The sequence below is a fragment of the Mirounga leonina genome, unplaced genomic scaffold (assembly GCF_011800145.1).
Source record: "Mirounga leonina isolate KUSES-001 unplaced genomic scaffold, KU_Mleo_1.0 Mir_128, whole genome shotgun sequence".
NCBI classification, from domain to species: domain Eukaryota; kingdom Metazoa; phylum Chordata; class Mammalia; order Carnivora; family Phocidae; genus Mirounga; species Mirounga leonina.
In genome coordinates this window covers 33,634,189-33,654,822 of record NW_023270320.1, presented here as the reverse complement: position 1 = coordinate 33,654,822, position 20,634 = coordinate 33,634,189, and the positions used below count along the sequence as shown (strand labels likewise).

General features: G+C 40.0%; 1 protein-coding gene across 1 annotated transcript in view; it reads right to left on the bottom strand.

The window, feature by feature from the left end:
• Positions 1 to 5,677: 5,677 nt before the first annotated feature.
• The window catches only part of ASB5 (ankyrin repeat and SOCS box containing 5), a 50,261-nt gene continuing 35,304 nt past the window's right edge, over positions 5,678 to 20,634 (bottom strand). The window contains exons 2-7 of the mRNA XM_035004295.1: positions 15,126 to 15,205; positions 12,669 to 12,776; positions 11,804 to 11,954; positions 11,506 to 11,640; positions 8,900 to 9,091; positions 5,678 to 7,707 (exon numbers count right to left, since the gene is read on the bottom strand). Coding sequence (XP_034860186.1) covers positions 7,580 to 7,707; positions 8,900 to 9,091; positions 11,506 to 11,640; positions 11,804 to 11,954; positions 12,669 to 12,776; positions 15,126 to 15,205 — 794 coding nt within the window. The 3' untranslated portion in view covers positions 5,678 to 7,579. The remainder of the gene's footprint in view (positions 7,708 to 8,899; positions 9,092 to 11,505; positions 11,641 to 11,803; positions 11,955 to 12,668; positions 12,777 to 15,125; positions 15,206 to 20,634) is intronic.

The window sequence follows — 20,634 nt, the reverse complement described above, 5'->3', positions numbered from 1 at the left end:
TGCCTTCGGCTCAGGTCATGATCCCAGGGTCCTGGGATCGAGTCCCGCATCGGGCTCCCTGCTCGGTGGGGAGTCTGCTTCTCCCTCTGACCCTCCTCCCTCTCATTCTCTCTGTCTCAAATAAATAAATAAAATCTTTAAAAAAAATTAAACCATCGGGCGCCTGGGCGGCTCGGTTGGTTAAGCGACTGCCTTCGGCTCAGGTCATGATCCTGGAGTCCCAGGATCGAGTCCCGCATCGGGCTCCCTGCTCAGTGGGGAGTCTGCTTCTCCCTCTGACCCCCCCCCATGCTCTCTGTCTCTCATTCTCTCTGTCTCAAATAAATAAATAAAATCTTTAAAAAAAAAAAAGAAAGAAAGAAAAAGAAATTGGAAATGATAGGGTATTTGCTCCAAAACGCCAAAGAAAACATTTTCGAAATTAAAAGGAATAGATGTCTAACGTCTATAGATTTAACATGTTTCCTGAGTTACTACATTAAGTGTTCATAAAAATTACATAATATTCGAAAATAATTTGTAAGTTTCCACATTTCACAAAGATGCCCTCGTATATATGATTCATTCCTTCAGGCACTGACCTAGTCGTTTGGGGTTTATCAGTGAACAATGCAGAGAAAAAAAATGATTGCTGAGCCAGCATCGACAGTTACAAATTAAATATTTACACAACAAATTGACTAAAATCCTTTAAAAACTTTTGCAAAAAATAAAGTCACTTAATGTGGCACATAGATACGTATTATTATGCAAGATAAAATATGACTAGATCTTGATAGTGGAGCTACATAATATTTCATTGAATGTTTACTCAAATACGCATTTATTAATGGAGTAAACCAATGTGAATCTGTATATGGCTTGAAAGAAAAAAAAATGAAGCTAAGAAAGCGTTTTCTTTTTTTCCCAATGAGGTTTTTCATGAAGGATTCATTCATTCAGTGAATTTTTTTTTTTTTTGAGGAACCGTTCTGTGCTATGTTATGCACTGGATATCCAGTACTGTAGCCACTAGCCACCTGTGGCTAGTTAGATATAAATTTAAATAACATAAAATGAGTAACACTGGCTACATTTCAACTGTTTAATAGCTACGTGTGGCTAGTGGCTACGTGTGTTGTAAAGAAGAGACACAACCCTGTCATTGCAGGAGGTTCTATTAGACAGCTGTGGACTAGACTATTTATAGAAGGTACACAGTTATAAATATCAGTAAAAAGATCATGTACACTGAAAAGCTCTGCCGTGGTAAAAATATATTAGTATCAGGGAGGAAGCAAATAATTTGGCCTGAGGGACTCTAGGAGTCAGTCCTTTCAGAGGAGGTGACCTTTGATTTGGATCTTATAAGGCAGTATTTTAAATTGCTTATGACAGAGGTTTTGGAGGACCGGGTCTACTTTTTATTGGTTACGTGACTTCGGGCAAGTTGTATAGCTATTTTTATTTGCAAAAGGAGGAAATAAATAATGTATACCTCAGAGGGTTGTGTTAAGGATTAAATAAGTTAAATATGCAAGAATAATGTGCAGCAATAGTAAGTGTTGAGTAAATGTAAATTATTGTTTCTAAGACAGTCGGGAAATCTGTGGGATGAGGGGGACGGGAACAGTTCCACACAGAATGACTACTCTGAGCAAAAGCACAGAGGATATAATCTGTGATTTGAGAGTTTTTTAATGAGTTTGGGGAAATACCAAATCCTTAGGATTAGAGAAAGTATTTAGGCTTTAGCATGAGTTCTAACCCAAGATTTAGGTAGTAACGGCCAAGGAGGTAGATTAGGGCTTAACTGAGCACAGTCTTGCTAAGAGTCAGAACTTTCCTGTAATAAATGTGCCAGTTGTTAAGCAGATACAGCTCTGTTTCAAACACACCCTTCTTTATTTAGCTTGTTGGAACGCCGCAGTGTGGTTTCTCCTTCGCTAAAAGCTTTATTAAATTGTGACAATAGGGGGAGCTAGAGAGAGGCCGGGAGGGGAAGGGAAGAGGGATTTGCTGTTTCCCCTTCTGCTTGCATTTCACAGGGGTGTCACCACAGCAACAAAAGTTAACCTGGCAGTGACAGCTGGTTCCAGTCTCCAACTTTTTTTTTAGCTTTCCTGGAGCAGATTTCATCATACTCCCTCAGATGTTTAGCAAGCCCTGAGAAGTGACCCTCCTTAAAGAGTCAGGGATTTTACTCTGGGACCGCCCTTCTGAGCTCCAGAGAGTTGGCAGTAGCCCTGTAGTTACGGTCGCCCTTCAAGAGTCATTCTATAGGGGTGCCTGGGTGGCTCAGTCGTTAAGCATCTGCCTCTGGCTTAGGTCACGATCCCAGGACCCTGGGATCAAGCCCTGCATCCGGCTCCCTGCTCTGCGGGAAGCCTGCTTCTCCCTCTCCCGCTCCTTCTGCTTGTGTTCCCTCTCTCGCTGTGTCTCTGTCAAATAAATAAAATCTTCAAAAAAGAAAAGAGTCATTCTATAGAGATTTCCCTCCAAGTTCTGACTCTTATAACCTTAACTTCTCAAATCTGTTCTAGCAGTGACAATTACTTCCTGAGTCATCTATTTCTGTTTGATGTAGGAAAGACATTAGGGTTCGAAACTGACAGCCAAAGTCTTTGGTGCAAAAAGGTGCTTTTATTAAAGCATGGGGACAGGACCCATGGGCAGAGAGAGCGGTACTGGGTCATGAGGAGTGGCCCATTAGATACTTACAAGTTGGGGGGGGTTAGGGATAGTGGAAGTCTCTAAGGAATTTTGGAAGCAAGATTTCCAGGACCTTGAGAGGGCTAGCTATTGTTGGGGAGAGGTCATTTATTACTGTCTCATAAAACCTGAGTCATGAGACCCTTCAGATGTCTATCAGTGGGCCATATGCTTGGGGAATGACTGCCAACATGCATCTTGGGGGCTTTAGAGATAAAGGAAGTTTCCAAAGGAATTTTTATATGTTAAAGTAGACTTACAGGATCCTGGAGCGGCGGGGTCAGGCTAGGATTGCCTTTTGCCTTAGCAAAGTGTCAACATGGAGGCAGCTGAGTTCCTAGAGGAAGGTCACTCTGCCTGTTTCAAGGACTCTAGGTAGTAAGGAACTTTAATAATTTTTCTTCTGCCTTTGCTTCCCACATTATGATGGTCCCATTTTAGTTTTTGAGTTCATCAGCATGTTTAACCCTTTCCTTATATTAAATTCTTGTTTAATTTGTGTAGTTCCTCTGTCTTCCTGACCGGTTGCTGAATGATACCCTGCTTCATAGGTGGAGGGATGTTTCCCTCTACCACTAGCTGACCTGCGTCTGACTAAGGCATTGAAGGAACTTGCTGTTTCCTGTTCATCAGATCCAGTCAGCAAGATATCATCAACAGAGCCGACCAGTGTGATGTTCTGTGGGATGTTAAGACACCCCAAAACCTCCGCTGATCTTGTGGGAGAGAGCAAGAGAAGTGCTTTGACGTAAGGCAAGATCATGAATGTGTACTATTGGTCCCGCTGAATTAAAGCAAACTACTTTCGATGGTTCTCACAGACTATTATAGAGGGGAGAAGTACTTTCCAGATCAGTAACAGCATAGCAGTTGCTAGAGACTGGGGCAATTTATGCCAGGAAAGATACTTCAAATGGAAAAGCGGCTATAATTGGAGTTACTGCCTGATGAAGTTTACAGTAATCCGTAGTCACCCTGTAAAATCCACCAACTTCCGCACAAACCAAATAGCCATCAAAGTCAGGAGTTGTTTTTGACTTATCACCTGTCAGGAGAAACTTCAGAGAGCTTGCTTTGATATAAATGTTTTGTTGAACGAGAAACACACCGTCCTTAGACAGGGAGACCTGCAGCTGAATGTGAAGAGTCATTTTTTAGCTAATGGATGGTGGGAATAGGGCAATACAAGGTAGCGGAATGGAGTAGGGAGTGTTCCAGGCAGAGGGAACAACATTTGCAAAGGCAAGGAGGCAAGATGAGTTCGAGGAGAGTCAAGTCCGTTTTTCGACTTTCCTATTGTGAGCTTCCTTATGAAGGCCTTTCGTGATCTGTCCCCGATCACTGTCTACCACTCCCTCTCTTCATGCACATGAGTCTTCCAGAGGACAGACAGTGGCCAATGCACACTCCCACCGAATAGTGGATTTCACCAAATCTTTGGGAAGTCAGATGCCACCCCAGAAAGAAATGGAGTGGGAAGTAAGAGGCTTGTATTAACTGAATTCATCTGAAAAATGCATCTAAGAGACTGAGAAATCATTGAATTGAATGAGTAAACCCAAAGTGGTCAGATTTCACTGGGTGAAAGGGAAGCTTGAGATAAAAATGAAGTTCTACTAGGATAATAAAGTTGGCTTTTATCCACTTGAATATGTGACTTATAAAATCTGTACCTACAACATAAGCCTCTTATACACCAAACATGTTTTGAAAAATGCATTTAAATTTTGAAAGTTACTTATTAAAAGACTCCTTGAATTTGAACACACTATTCAAAATGGGAAGAAACCCATCATTTAAAAAGTGAGAAAACGGAGACCTCCAGAGCTAAAGTGATGTGTTGAAGGTCCTACAGCAGTTGGAGGGGTAAAAACTCACCTGAAGTTTCTGAATGAATTTCCTGCCATCAGTGCTGAAAAAATCTGAGGATGGTCATTTAGGTTTCTAAGAGAGAGGGCAGGCCTTAAAATAAACTAATTGTAAATGATAATAAGAATAAAAAAGTAGAGGGCGCCTGGATGGCTCAGTCGAGTAAGCGTCTGACTTTTGATTTCGGCTCAGGTCATGATCTCAGGGTCCTGGGATCGAGTCCCATATCGGGCTCCGGGCTCAGCAGGGAGCCTGCTTCTTCCTCTTCCCCTGCTGTGCTCTCTCTCTGTCTGACAAGTAAATAAATAAAATCTTAAAAAAAAAAAAAGAATAAGAAAGTAGAAATATTAGAGTAAAAAAGTGAGAATAATCCAAGGAAGAGAGAATTTGTAAAGTCAGATAGATAGATAACCACAGTCATTTGGGTTCTGGGCCATCACAGAGCGAGGAACACAATGAGTACCTGTGGACCTTCTATTCCCAAGGGGCTATCCATTCAACTGTGTTTCTATTTACTTCTTTGGAAACATCAAATATACTCTGTGGTTAAAACAATAATTGAAATGAAATACTTTCTCCTACAAAATAAATGTTTCAGTAAAGCCTTGCTACAGTGATTATTTCACTGCATTTCTTTAATTTCAAGTCAAATAGTTTGGTTTGGCTTGGTCTTTCCCTTTATGGAATTTTGTCCTTGGATCCTTGTGTGTGTGTCTGTGTGTATGTATATAAATGTGTGTGTGTGTAATATATATATCTTATATCTTATATATAATATACACACACACATATAATAAGATCTGGATTAGGAGACCTTCAAGGTATCTATTTCAATGTGCACAAAACTGGAGGAAGGGCACCTGGGTGGCTCAGTCGTTAAGCATCTACCTTTGGCTCAGATCATGATCCCAGGGTCCTGGGATCGAGCCCCACGTCGGACTCCCTGCCTGGCGGGAAGCCTGCTTCTCCCTCTCCCACTCCCCCTGCTTGTGTTCCCTCTCTCGCTGTCTCTCTCTGTGTGTCAAATAAATATATAAATCTTGAAAACTGGAGGAGAAAAAATTAGAGCAATTGAATCTTATTTTCCATTACCTTCAATTAGAAAATCAAATACTAATTAGGAGAGAAAAAAGAAAAGGTATTTTATTCCAGGGAAAATAGTCACACTTTAATATATTAACAAACAGATGATATATTTAAATTAGAACACTTCTTTGATAAGACAATCATACTCAAGCAAAGATACAAGATACCAGCATACTAAAATTTTAAGGTGTCCATTTTAATTTTAATATTTGGTATTTACTTCTCTTATTGGCACCTTACATTCTAAGGGATGAATTATATTTCCTTACACTCTAAGACTACCTCTAGCTCAGGGAAAATACTAGTAGAAAACTGTTTTACTAGAAGAACAGTTTGATACCTAATTGTATGTAATGAGTTTACTCTATAATAAAGAAATGCACATTATTCATGAGGACATTTCAGATTTGTTAGGCTGGGATATTCAGTAAAATAGACTCATAAAACTCTCTAGCCCCATAGAAGACATTTTTTTTTTAACAAACACACTACAGCCTTACTTTTATTTTTGAAAATTTAAACATGATTTTTAAAAACGGTAATCTTAGTGACTTTGGGGTTACATTCAAAATAGTTTTATTTCCCATGGATCTCCAAAAGTCAGCCAAAACTAAGGAGAAAGGAAAATAGGCCCCTGGGTTATTAAAATCATGGTCAAAATATTTTATCAAAATTTGATAAATTTATAAAGCTCATCAAAATATTTTCTACTTCACACAGTTGTGAGTATCCGGATTATCTTATTTGTTAGTCCACAACAGACTCAAATCTTGCCTAAATTACAAAGGAGGCACAAAATTTGTTTCATTATGGTTTCTACTGCATTGAAGTATAGTTAAAGCAGAAGACAAAAAACACAGTCTGAACCCTTGCAGAGGACACTACTTTGTACCCCGACACTCCCTTCCTAATACAGTCTACACCGAAGCCTTGCTTTGTGTAAGAAGGACTGGAAACAGCACTAGTAAGGTCTATGTATGGGGTAAATTTTATAAGGTCTCTAAGTTTGCTAAGTGGCACCCCCTTTTTCTTTTCTTTGAAAACCCCACAATTTAAGGAGATTTTCATCTTCCGTTTTCCACAGCCTTGGACTGCCCTGATCCTGGAGCGTGACCCGGAGGCCTCTTTATCCATTGGGTATGAAGTTCAATTTCTTCGGTCCAGGCCCCACCAGCTAGCGACAGTTTCTGAGGAGGAAGAGGGCTGGAGTCTTATGTACAAAAGCACTGAAGAGAGACCCTCAGAGGCTACCCTGGAGAAGGAGGAGGTCTTAAAAAGTCTTAGCAGGGGTGTAATGTTCCAACCATCTCAGGATGAGACAGAAGGAGCCATAACCAGAGTCCCACCACTTTCTGGAATGGGGACATTGAAGGTGGTGAAGTGACTAGTGAGATCCTTGCAGGGAAGGGGCAAGTTATCTTTTCTTCATGAATTGATCATTATAACGACAGGTGCACATTCAATATAGTGGGTTTCCTGAATGACAGCCATCTTTATTTCAAAAAGGATATTAGTTGTTATTTTCTAAACCATATGCATATTTTGCATTAATATGAAAACTACAGAGAGATAATCAATTACAGTGGCTAACACTTAAAAGTTAATGCATTATTTGAAGAATGGAGTTCACATTTTTCTTTTTCACTTTAAAAAAGACATGAAATGGAGATTTCCCTTTTTTTCCCCCCTGAATCCAAAAGGGTACATGGGAATGACTAATAACATATAGAGATGTTAAATATGCTATAGTCCAAAAAACAGTAAAAATGCAGAAAGCAGTAGCACTCACTAGTACACTTAAAATTTAAATTCACCTCTTCCCAGGGTCCCCCCATTCACTTACACTCTATCGTTAGCGTCATTTAATATAAAATATACACTATGCAGATGAAATCGAAATGAGTTTGAAAGCATTCAGAATTCTTTTACTGCCTTATCGATACTGTAAGAAGTTCTGCAACAGTGTCGGCAGCTGGAGTTGTGGGATGAGGTGCAATCTGGGTCTTCCTATGTAGTTTCGGATACAGAGTCGGCAAAGTTGGCAAAGAGTGCTTGGAGTAGCTACAAAAGACAAGAAAGTATTTGTTAATTAACATCGAAATGGGTTTTTATATGCTAAAAGATGCATGAAATCAACCATAAATAAGCTACAGTGCTTTCAAGCAAACTAGGCCAGGATGACCACTATACCAGGGGCATTTGCAAAAGCATTTATATTGCTGTTATTTATAAGCTTTTATTATTATTGTGGTATATTCCATATGGGTTCTTTAAAAAAAAAGATTGATTTATTTATTAGAAAGCGAGAGCACGCACGGGAGGGAGGGGCCGAGGGAGAAGGGGAGAGAGAGAATCTCAAGCAGACTCCCCACTGAGTGTGGAGCCTGATGTGGGGCTGGATCCCATGACTCTGATATCACAACCCTGAGACCTTGACCTGAGCCGAGGCCAAAAGTCAGACGCTTAACCCACTGAGCCACCCAGGGGCCCCTGTATGTGGGTTCTTTAAAACATTAACATCTTCAGGCTTATGATACTATTGTTGCATTTAAAACCTCAGAAATAAATTCTGCTTTTCAAGGAAGATAGAACTCAAAAGCCTCAGGAAGTGTTAGGCACTAAAGGGGGAAATTTTAAGTTATATTTTTGTTTCTCAAATTAGGTTTACTAGTTAAGCCAAAATGAATTTTATTATAGTGTCTGAACCAGGCTTAAGAAATTCTGCTTTGGTGGTGTCTGGCTGGCTCTGTCGGAAGAGCATGCAACCCTTGATCTTGGGATTGTGAGTTCGAGATCCACATTGGATATAGAGATTACTTAAATAAATAAAACTTAAAAAAAGGGGAGAGAGATTCTGTTTTAGAATAACAAAAGTCTTAGGTGTGAAAATATTTCCTGACTCCGTTTCTACAACATATCAAAGAAGCTGCATGCCCTTAGAAAATGGGACATGTTTCCAACTACTTATGAGCAGACATTAAACAGAATTACATATTATGTATTGTCAAAACAAACCAAACCTATTTAAGTTAACCAAATGAATATGAAGTTTAGGTAAGGTGAAAAAAAGAAAATTAAGATCAGGGTGGTATCTTCTTTATAGATAGGACCTAAGTTAAAAAATTATCTGCTTTCACACAAAGTATTTTAAATGTTATGCCATTATCAGTTTATATGCCAACAAAAAGATTTTCAGTTTTGTCTATTTCAAGCAAATGTATTTTTGTGTTTTTAAATGCGCACGTATTCTTACCTTCTTGTTGAAGCAATAACCTTTCCACCAAACTGCTAGAAGTAGCTACATCTACAGGTCGCAGCAGCTCTGTGTTTTTGGCATTGATATCTGCTCCAAATTCTAGCAGTAAGTTTACAATTTCCGTGCTGGACTGTTGGGCGGCAGCGTGTAATGGAGTGTCCCAGTATTTGCCTTTTTGTACATCAGCACCTGCATGTAAATAGGGAATGATGATAAATACAAACAGAAACTGTTAGACCAGTCAGTTACCTCAGTGCAGGTAGAAAGGTGTAACACCAAGAGGACCTCACTTCTGTCTGTAATGAGTTAGTTCTCTTTCATATATATATATATATATATATATATATATATACACACACACACACACAGATATTAAATCTTAAAACTTGGTACCTCTGGGTAGAGAGTACACATGCTTATGTTATTTTTTTTCTCTATGCTTGAAAGATCCCATAATACACAATATTTTTAAACTTTTTTAAGTCCCCAAAGTAATCCTATTAACTAGTATTATAAACAGTATTATAAACAATTAGGTTCGTTCACATCTGTTTTCATCATAATTAATATTTCTTTTTTTTTTTTTTAAAGATTTTATTTATTTATTTGACAGAGAGAGAGACAGCGAGAGAGGGAACACAAGCAGGGGGAGTGGGAGAGGGAGAAGCAGGCTTCCCGCGGAGCAGGGAGCCCGATGCGGGGCTCGATCCCAGGACCCTGGGATCATGACCTGAGCTGAAGGCAGACGCTTAACGACTGAGCCACTCAGGCGCCCCATAATTAATATTTCTTAGGATTGTTATTAATGCTCTTCTTCTTTTCATTTATTTTGAGGCAATAGAGCTCTTTTTGTTTCCTGGATAATACATGAATCTAAATGTGTGAGCTATTTAGGTAAAATGAATATAGATTTTCCTGTCACTTCTCACTCATATAGTGTAAGTCAATAAATATATAAAGGCATTGAGTTTCTTTAAGTAAAAAGGCACATTGTATTTCTACATGCCAAGTAAATTTTTTTAAAAAATCTTACATTAAAAAAAACCTTATCTGTTAAATTATTTATTATTGCATAGTTATTTTTTCTTAGTGTGAGCCCTGGCACGTGGTGATCATTCAGTGCATGTGCGACAAATAAATACTGTGTAATACTGGAAAGAATAATAACCTCATTTTCCAGTACATAAGTGGTCAGAACACCGAGAAGTATCTATCAGTAAAAATGCATAAGTCCTTTCAACTCTGTTTTCTGATACTATCAGTAAAACTAATGATGTTTACAAGAAGCAGTACATTTTAAGAGTCCCTTTAGGCCTTCCTGCTACTTTCAAATCTCAATAGATGTAATTGTTTTCATATTTTTTAACAAATATAAAATGTTCAGTGAAAGAATGATAGTCCATAACAAAATCTCCATAGAGAAAGCATAAACTCTGTTGGTTATGTCAATTTTATGGGAGAACAGAGCCTGATAATAACAATCAGTCCACAATTACTAACAGCACTTTCTCAGTATCTTTTTTACCCAATATAAAATATTTGGTGGAAAGAATAACATTCACAGCAAAGTAAAAAAAAAAAAAAAAGGCAATAAAGAATAAACTCTTCTGGTTATACAAATTCATGAGAGATCACAGCCAGAAAATAACAATGTGTCAATGATGAGTAGCAGAGGTCACATTTAATAGGAGTGAACTAGCAGAGCAGAAACTGCCTACAAGAAGCTTATAATTTAGCTAAGATAATGTGAGTAACACAGGAAGAGGTTACTAAAACTGTCAGTGTATAGCAGAGGCCAAATGATTCCATAAACAGTAAAGAGCCTAGAAATCCATTTACTCATTTTACACATATTTTAGGTCCCTACCACGTGAGAGGCACTGTGGTAGGGAAAGGAGATGATGGGGGAAAGGACTTAATCCACATCCTTAGAAAAGCTCCCATTCCTATAGCGGGAGAGGCCACTATGGTCTCAAAAGATTAGGACAAGTTTCTCAGGAGGCTAAAGCTGAACCTTGGGGAACTGATACATTTCAAGTACGAGGAAAAGACCATTCGGTCTATTTTGGTAAATGGAACAGGACAAAGTCTGGGAAAGCACATGAGTTCTTACGATTGGTAGAAGATAAGGTAGCTAGGCAGTTTCTATCCCTAAAATTTCTTTTGATGGATTTATTCATGGATAGATATATATTTGGTGACATTATATTCAACCTTGTGGTTTTAAATTTTATGACCTTTGTAAGTAGGGCTTTTGGACTTGTGGGGTGAAGTAGAGTTACCTAGAATGCAGTTCTTTTATTATTGGTTATATACTTACATGGGACAATGCTTAGAATAAGAACATTTTTTTTTTTTTAAAGTAACCTCCACACCCAGCGTGGAGCCCAATGCAGGGCTTGAACTCTAGACCCTGAGATCAAAACCTGAGCTGAGATCAAGAGATCAAGAGACAGACGCTTAACTGACTGAGCCACCCAGGCGCCCCAAGAACACTTTTAGCAATGAGATATCTTTATACAGATTATTTAGAGAAATAAATAGGGACCTGAATCATTGCTTGTGTGTATGGGCAGAATGGGAGATGTTTTAAGGAAAATTACCAGCATAAAGAAGCTTCCGGATACAGTGGAACTGCTGTGACATACAAGCCACATAAAGAGGAGTCCCCAAATGAGGAATGTCTTGGTCAACGTCTATGCCCCAGGATATCAGTATTTCTAGGCATTCGTGGTGACCTGCCAACACAAGGTAGAAATGAGTTTACTCTTCTTCAGTGCCCATCCCCTTGCACTTCACCGCATGCTGTTCCTGGCAGTGACTCACTGGAAGAAAAATGGAGCACTGCATGTTGCTAAAGGAACTTCCTCTCCTTGTCACTGACTCCGATAACTACGTTACCTTTACTGGCGGCCTCGTGGGTGGGAGAAGGAAGACACGACTCCAGCTGGGGTTTGGCACCATATTCCAAAAGAAGTTCTGTACAGCTACCACTGCCTTGTGAGCATGCATTGAATAACGGAGTCACTCCATCTATTGTGATTGCATTTACCTAAACCAAACCAAAGTTTGAGACTGAGATTCACAGTCCCACGTGATTAAGTGCGAGGCATTTAAAACAGTTCTACGATCCAACAGGAATCATTGGGAAAATGTGGGCAGTAAATATGACCAAGTATATTTAGCTCCTACACATCAATAAGCAAAGCTTTTAAAAGCCAAGAGAGAAACAGAAATATGATGTGGTAGGTAATTTGCAAGAGTGGGCATGCAGCTAGTAAATGTCATGAAAATAAATATATACTCCAGAATCAAATACACAAAAACTAATTCAATGGTTAGGTGCCTTTCACTTAGGAAAACAAGTCCACAAATGCAATGTTGACAAAAGTTGTGATCAGGTAGGTCATCTTGCTGGTGGCAATGTGAATTAGTGAGCTTGGAAATTCTATTTCTGAGAATTCATCTAAAGAAAATCATCCAAAAGACGGGCAAACATTATAGGCATAAAGAGGTCCACCCATTGCTATTTAGAATCACGAAAGCAGGAAATAACTTAGAGAATGTTCTATATTATTATGCAGCATGCTAGCCATTTTTGCAATGATTGGAAATCCTTCTTAGAGTGCACTGAGAGGACTGAAGCAATGTGACTTTTACTCTGCTATTTTTGAAAACTACTAAGAAGGAAAGAAAAGCAAAATGAGAACTTTGTTCCATTCTCTTAGTAGGTGTGAAATTATTAATGGTTTTCATGGGTACCTACATTAGCTCCAGCTTCCAGTAGAGTTCTGGCGCACGCCACATGGTCTCCGAGGCAGGCTTCGTGCAAGGGGGTGACATGGTCTATAGTTACTGCATTTACATTATAACCCTAAAAATGACATGAGTCATTTTGAAAGGTGAGCAAAAAGTTATATGAAATCATCTTTACAAATGTGATATATAAGTGATACACAAGATCAAAGACTCTCAGGAAATCAGGTTTAAGTTCAGCACGAGAGGCCAATTCCGATGCCATAGAGTCAATCAATTGTCAAAACTCCTCATTACTGTAATGCCACCATTTCTAAACCCCAGAGTGCCTTAAGTATTTTGTTGAAGAGACTGTGAATGTTTTCTTTAAATTTTGCTTAACTTTCTTTGGTCTTTATGGATTGTTTGATTGTTATTGTTGTTTTGTTTTTTGTTTTGTAAAACTAAAGATTATTTATAGGCTGGATCACTTTTTTTTTTTTTAAGATTTTATTTATTTGACAGAGAGATACAGTGAGAGAGGGAACACAAGCAGGGGGAGTGGGAGAGGGAGAAGCAGGCTTCCCACCGAGCAGGGAGCCCAACGTGGGGCTCGAACCCAGGACGCTGGGATCATGACCTGAGCCGAAGGCAGACGCTTAACGACTGAGCCACCCAGGCGCCCCATGGATCACTTGTTTTGACTGGGGCTGTAACATTACAGGTCAGTCCAGACCAGGGGGAAAAATACTCTAAATTGTAGTAAGCTGCTTTGTGAATTTTTGTCACTAGATAGGAGTGACAAAGGTCTATGCTAGGTTGAGAGCTCTGATTATGAAGTCATTTACACTTGGGTTTGAAGCCCTGTTCCATAATGCAGTAATTATTTTAATTTGGATGAGTACATTAAACTTTAAATGTTAGGGTCATCATGGGGATTAAATGACATGACGCATGGATAGCAATTATTGTTACAGTGTCGAGCATATGGAGAGCGTCCCGCTTTATTTTATTATCCATTCAAAACCAAGTAAACACTTTAAACACCCGTATTTCAGTTAAACTAATGATATCAGGCTAAAATAATGAAATCTCATTAGGACATGAGACTCTCTGCTTTCTTGCTATTTTTGACAACTCACTATCTATTGACAATCCTACTAAGCACTATAATAGGAAGATTTTTGCGGCTGAATCCCCATAACATATTAAGGATTACCGTGGTTTGTAATACCTGGATGGACAGGAGGAATCTTAAAATGAAGGCAAGAAAATAGCCACGCCAAATCTTGGTCACTAACAAGTGGCAACTTTTTAGATCCCTTCAGTTATCCTTTCAAAGATTTCGAATTGTCTAGCCAGCAGTCAGCCTCGGGGAGCTAATTCCTAACTGCCACACTCTCGGGTGACCAGGTGGCAGAGCATCTGCGAAGGTCCAGATTCCCTTTCACTTCGGGCTTTGGGGGCAGCCTCAGACTCTTCCTGCCCGGTGTGTCAGTGGATATGAGATACATGTCGAAAAATATCCTAGGACTGCTCTCCTCTCAAAGAACTGCATGACTCTTTCAGTAGGGGGTGGGGAGCGAGGGGTTACCTTTAGAAATTACTGACTTTTTTGCTGGTGGTTTTTTTTTTTTTTTTTTCCCATCAAGTGGTGAGCAAACAAAATGGCCACATGGTTATCATGGAACTGGAGAACCCTAAAGGAGCATCTGGTCCTACGTGTTCCCTTTCTAGATAAGAAGATGAAGGTCAGCTATGTTGTGATTCACTCTAAGTACCAGCCTGGAGTCCAGGTGCCTTGAGTCCCAGGGCAGCACCACCTTTCCTTCCCTGTCAGCCATCTGAGAACATCCCTTTCTCCCTGACACTGGGAAGGACTAGGACAATGACTTCCAGATCTGGGTGTAGGTTTGAATCACATTGGTAATTTAAAAAAATGCACAGGCCAAGCCAGAGTCCTTTCCATTCAGGTAAGGCATCTCTGCTTTTCTCTGATGAGTCTGAGGAAGAGGTGGGTGGAGAAATGATTGTTCTGTCCCGTCCGTGGGCAATTCCCCACCACATGTTACCGATTAATGTAAAAAAGATTGCTTAGACATCTGCTCTGATGATCCCTTTTTGGCTATTTTATGACTAAAACTTCCTTTGCAATTAGCTGCCCACATTGTATAGAGTTAAGCATTTCGAAGTGCTTAATGAATAATATGTACAACCAATTAACTTCTTGCTGAACTAGGTCTATCAGGGAACAAGTATACCGTATGAGAAGCTTGAACTATTGAGACATAAGATTATACCAAAATATTTATAAAGACATTTCAAAGACAAATGGGAACTAGGGACCTGACTGATATAGGGGTTAAAACAAAAAAGACTGGTGACATTTACTAGGCAGCTTTCTTGTTTTTGAGTTGATTACTTTTGAGAATTAATGTGCTATGCTCACAGGCAAGGGGCATATTTCAAGCCATAAGTAATATTTTACCTGTGATAACAATGTTCGCAGAGCGAGAAGACGACCTTGACTTGCTGCTTCATGCAGTGGTGACCGATCTGCCCAGGAACCTGGTGGGAAAGAAAGAAAAGATCTGTGAGTCATCTGTTTTAACCCTGACAGAGACAATCAGTTCCTGTGGCCACTCTTCAGAGTCCGTGTTCAACGAGGTGATCGAGATAACTGTACCACATTACCAGGAAATCTGATTCTTGTCTAAAGGATCCAGACTGGCAGTTCCCAAACACAGAGGGTTATAACGCAGGTTCTGGAACTGACCTATCCCAGAGCTCCTGGACCTTTTGAACTACCCTCCAAGGAAGGGAAGGATTAAAGTTGCCTGATATGCCACAAAAATATGTGTTTCACTTTTTCAGGGCACTTTTAGTAGGGCTAGCAGCTGGAACACCCACTCTCTACATTCCATCCCCGCCCTGTTTGTCCCCTCTTCTCGCTGCACCCCCAGACTGCCCTGCCCTTACAGTTTGCCCTAGGGTATAAGGGGGCTGCAGCAGGTTGCCAAAGGAGACTGAGTGGCTGTTCCCTAAGTCCTGAACTGTGGAACAAGCCGGGCGGGCCCTAAAAAGGGGTGTCACAGGTTGGGAGGAGCAGACTGTCGTCGGCGTTGGAAACAGTCTTGAAAAGTGCTAAGGGCTCACTCAGGGCTTACTGATTCTCCATGTACCAGTGGCCAGTGGATGATGGTACTGTCCCCTCAACCCCATGCCCTGATGAAAAAGGCACTGACCTGCCATGTCCCCCAAGTTCTCCCTCCTTACATGCCTTTTGCACCCCTCCCATTTGAAAAATCAGTGCCCTCCCATGTGGAACCCCCCCTTTCCTTCTGTCCCCCTGTGGTCTGCCCTGGAGGTTTTATATGATACTGGGTGGGTGCACAGTGATTTTCTTGTAATTCAAAACAGGATCAGCACAGTTGATTCTATATAATGGGCTTGAGAGATCATGTGGGAGGTTTTTAATGTGATTAAACATGCAAACTATGCAAATCAGAAAAACATTAATTTAAAGGGTATCAATGGCTGATACACTGAAGTAAGGCTGACTAGGGAGAAAATCTTCCCGATGTAATGGGATTATGTTTGCTAGTATCTGTCTTCTTATCTTCTACCTCTTCCTCCTGTTTTGGATCCCTGAGACGCAATAAATAAAGATAATTTTTAAAAACCCTGCTAATCAGTCCGAGTGCAATTTCAATAAAGTCACTTAGTTCTTAGAAACATAGATTTTATGAAAAGCATGTCTAAAGCTTCTTAAATAGGTCAGGAAAATTAGTGGAAACATGGTAAGGAGTCATACTTTAGAAACCACTTCATTGCTCCTGTGTTTTCATACCTTTGAAAAAGCCTACACGTAGACCTAGGCTTCTACACTGTGGTCTTACAGAAGAACTTTGCCAAAACACCTTAAGGGAGATCCAAGCAATTTCACTGAATAAACTGTGGGTCACACACGTATCACAGGATTAATGAAACGCCCAAGGGAACCTGGTGGAGAGGGAAGAAGTCAACTGCCAATCATCCATGTATTTTTTTAATATCCAGTGATATCATGGGATGTTATGGAAGCTACAAATCCTAAGGGCAGGGGCCAGACCTTCTCTTCTCCTTACTGTACCAGTAGGTGGGGCCAAATAGCGAGGACTACGTGCACGCGCTGAGCATTCTCTCATTTCCTTCTCACCCACACTCAAGTATACAGTTGTTGGTTCTATTCTAAAGCTGAGGAAGGAGAGCCAAAAGGAGCGAAATCATTTAAGGAGAGTCACATAATCTAACTAGAGTTGGTCCTCCTAGTTATGACACTGTAGTTTTCCTGTCCATCCACCATGATTTCTTGCTTATTCGAAAGGATTAGCAAGCCAGACATCCAATTCTTTGAGCTCTCCACTGAAAGAAGAGCTACTGTTATTGGCTCTGGGGTATTCTTTCCTTCCAGTATGTGACACTCCTATTATATAGTGAAAAGAGAGTTGAAATAATGCACACCAGTAAACATTTGTTGATAAGATCAAATTTGGTGACAAAGCAATAATTCTTAAGAAAGTGGAACATGATTTCTTACTAAAGAAAGTGCAAAACATCCTAAGTAATGTTATTTGGGGGAACAACCATGTTTCAATTTCAGCTTCTAAGATGAAATTTGATGCTTTAAAAATCATACACATCTGTTTGTTTTATCATTAAACAACTTGACTGCAAAGTGAAACTCTGGAGGACTTCGAATATAGTATCGATTTTATTGTTAATACTTAAATAAGAAAATTATAATATTAACTTTCTAAAGAGATCACGTAAGTTCAGCTTACTCAGCAGAGCGGTGGTAAATTAATAAAGTTAAACTAACCAATGCTTAAATATATGAATTTAAATAATCATTTGTAGTATTTATAATGATCATGTTTTCCCTCCTGTATAACGACTTGATAAATTTCATTACCTTCATTTATCTCTAAAAGATAGATGTTGAATCACATGACGCCAAATCATGATTGCTGCCTGTTCTTTCATTGCCACTAGCTAAAGGGCAATTGACCAGATGTTGGGATTGGGAAAAGCTTAGAGAAATGGTCTTTTGGATCCATTTTGGGCTTATTTCTATCTGGTATATTTATGAAGACCTTTAAGGAGCAGCAAAGCTAACAGTATTTGCAGCCAATGGGAATTCTTCTGCATACAAATGTGTTTGCCCATCAAAAATATTATATTAGACTTCTGAACAATTTCAGCATTGCTCGCTTCACAAAGAAAGGAAAAAAAGAAAAGGAAAAGGGTCATTTAGAAAACAGACCACAGAAGGAACAAAATAAAGAAATGTGAGTATTTCAATGTAGTGCCCCATAGCCCAGCCACCACGTTTCCCCTCAGACTGGCCTGCAGCTTCTTGTCCCACTGTCCCACAGCTTTCTGACCCACTGACATTTTCCTCATCACCAAGCCTTAGGCCTATGACGATGGGAAGAAAAAAGGCTGAAGGCTATGTGTATTTGCTGTTATTTCTATTAACATGACCCCCAATGGCAAGACAGAGGAGTTAAATGTCACAGTAATCTGCAGGAAACCCCCTTGTGGGGGTGTCAGTGACAAAACCACTGGAAATCGGCAATGTTGGATGAGGAATCCCTTGGCCCATCAGACAGGGACAAAGGGTATGAGAGTGCACTGCCCTGTTGTTTCCTGGGATGAACTCAGCTCAGGACACGTGCATGGGACCCCTGCTGTCTGTCATTCCTTCAAGAACAGGGGGAGGGGTGGGGGAGGGGCAGGAGACTGAAGGGAAGAGTTTATGGGGCTGGAGCTCAGCAGCTCAGGAGGGGAAAGACTGAGGAGCCAGGCAGGCCAGGATCTATCTGCGTCCCAGGTTAGGACAGTGGCTTCCAGGAAGTCACTTAACTTTTCCCCGAAAAACGGGACCAGCACCGACAACAATTAGACAGGACTGAGGGGGGGACTGGAAATAAGCTGGTGAAGTGCCTGCTTTATAAATGCACAATAGATAATAACCTAGTATCTTTGCTAAACAAACTGGTAAATAGGAGAGATTTTAATATGAATCTTATGGAACCCTCTTTTTTCTCCAAAACTAGAGAAACTCAAGCCATAAATAGCAGCAGCTATTGACTAAAATGATTTTCAGTGCTATCAGTTTAATTAAACTAAATAAAGCAGCTGAGTGACTTATAAATGCATTTAAGCCAACAATCAACATCTGCTGCTGTGTTTTTCTTTCTCAAGTAAGCTACAGGAAATAAAGATATGTCCACCTACTGAAGGAGGGACCAATAGTACATGCCTGGACTCAACGCGAAAGGCTTTTTGTTTGTTTGAACTCTGCTCACTTAACTCCCAAGCAACCCCACCTCACTGGCTTCCTTGTAAGGCCGTAGAAGATTCTCTGAAATTAATCCAGTAACAGATGAGAATCAAAGGATACTAGATCAAATTCTAGCTCCTGTTTTGAACTAAGTCTTCACCCCGCCCTATTCCTTCCCTTCAAAATCTGAAGTTCGGCAACTGCAAATTTCTATTCAAATGTGTTCAATATAAAATCTCTTACCTTTCAATATGGATATGTTTTATATTAGAAAGATTTATAAGCTTTCTCAAAACCAAGCAAAATTATACATATCTTCAGAGATAGCAGTTCAGTCAATTTACAATCTTGTCAAACTTTAACGGGGTAGCTCAGATTTTTTTAAATGTCCAGTTTAACTCTTGAGGATAAGCTATTCACAGTGACAATTGTTTTGCGAAACACCTGTAACTTTCCCCATGCTAATCAAATGCCTACTAGGAAGGTCTCACTGTGGCTACACAAGAGCTTACTTGACTATATTTAGAAACACCACCAGTCCCCAGACATCTGGTATATAATTTACAGGGAACGCGCCTGCCCCGTTCTGTAAACAACACATTGCTAGAGCAAAAACAGTCACTTTCTTAGCTAATACGCAGTTTGGTAAGTGTCTGTACCATACCTAAATCACCATCTCCCCATGGCACTTCAAGCCAGCCACTGTTGAGGTAAATCCGACTCATATCTTTTGGTTTTTATCAGCATTAAAAAAAAAAGTCGCTTGTCATTTGCCAGTTCCATTCGGCCATCTTAAGGAGCTTTAAGCTACTTATAACATGACCTTTCACCTCAAAAAACACATACAGCTTGTGAAAATCTGATTTATTTTCAAAATTGCCTTTCCTTATTGATTGTTCCTCTTTGGCAAATTGCTTATCCTAACATAGTTTTCCTTACACTATGTGCCTTGCAATAAAATCAGAGTATTACCATTACAGCTCTGCGCAGAGCTATGATGAAACCAATTTATTTTTTAGAAAGTCTTTTCCTGGCTCTCCTTCTTAGTCCCAAGCACAGAAGTAGGCAGTAGACTCCCTCCAGAGCTAACCTCAAAGTGGCGCAGAGGGTTGAGTTTGGGTCACACCCACTTTCCTCAGTTGGTCCCAAAAGAGGAAAGTCAGGACACTTATCTCAGACGGGAAATTATAAAGAGAGGTGGGAAGCAATGGCATCTTCATATAGGAATTAGTACCAAATGTTAATGCATTTTAAAGCTCCCTTTGCCATAAAGCATTAAATCAACAATGTTCTTCCTAATGGCAATGGATTTACCACGAAGCCAATGAAACTCAAGTTCAGGACCCCTCCATTGCACAGACACTTTCTAAGACTCTGTAATTTCATGTTATTTTGCTTAAAGAAGATCCCAAAATGCAGATAAGCTCCAGGCTCAACATCTGGCCCATCCCTATGCGCAGGTTTGCAAAATAATTAAAAATCACCAGGCATTTACTGACCTTGACTGTGTATTTTTCTGTTTAACCACATTAACAGAGCCACACAGACCCATGAGGGCATGCTTGACAAGGAGGGAAGTAACATGCTGTTAAAACCAGTCCCTTCCAAGCTTGAGACTGCCCTCCTGTTGCCTTTCTGGAAGTTTCCATTCCTGTTGCCTTTCTGGAAG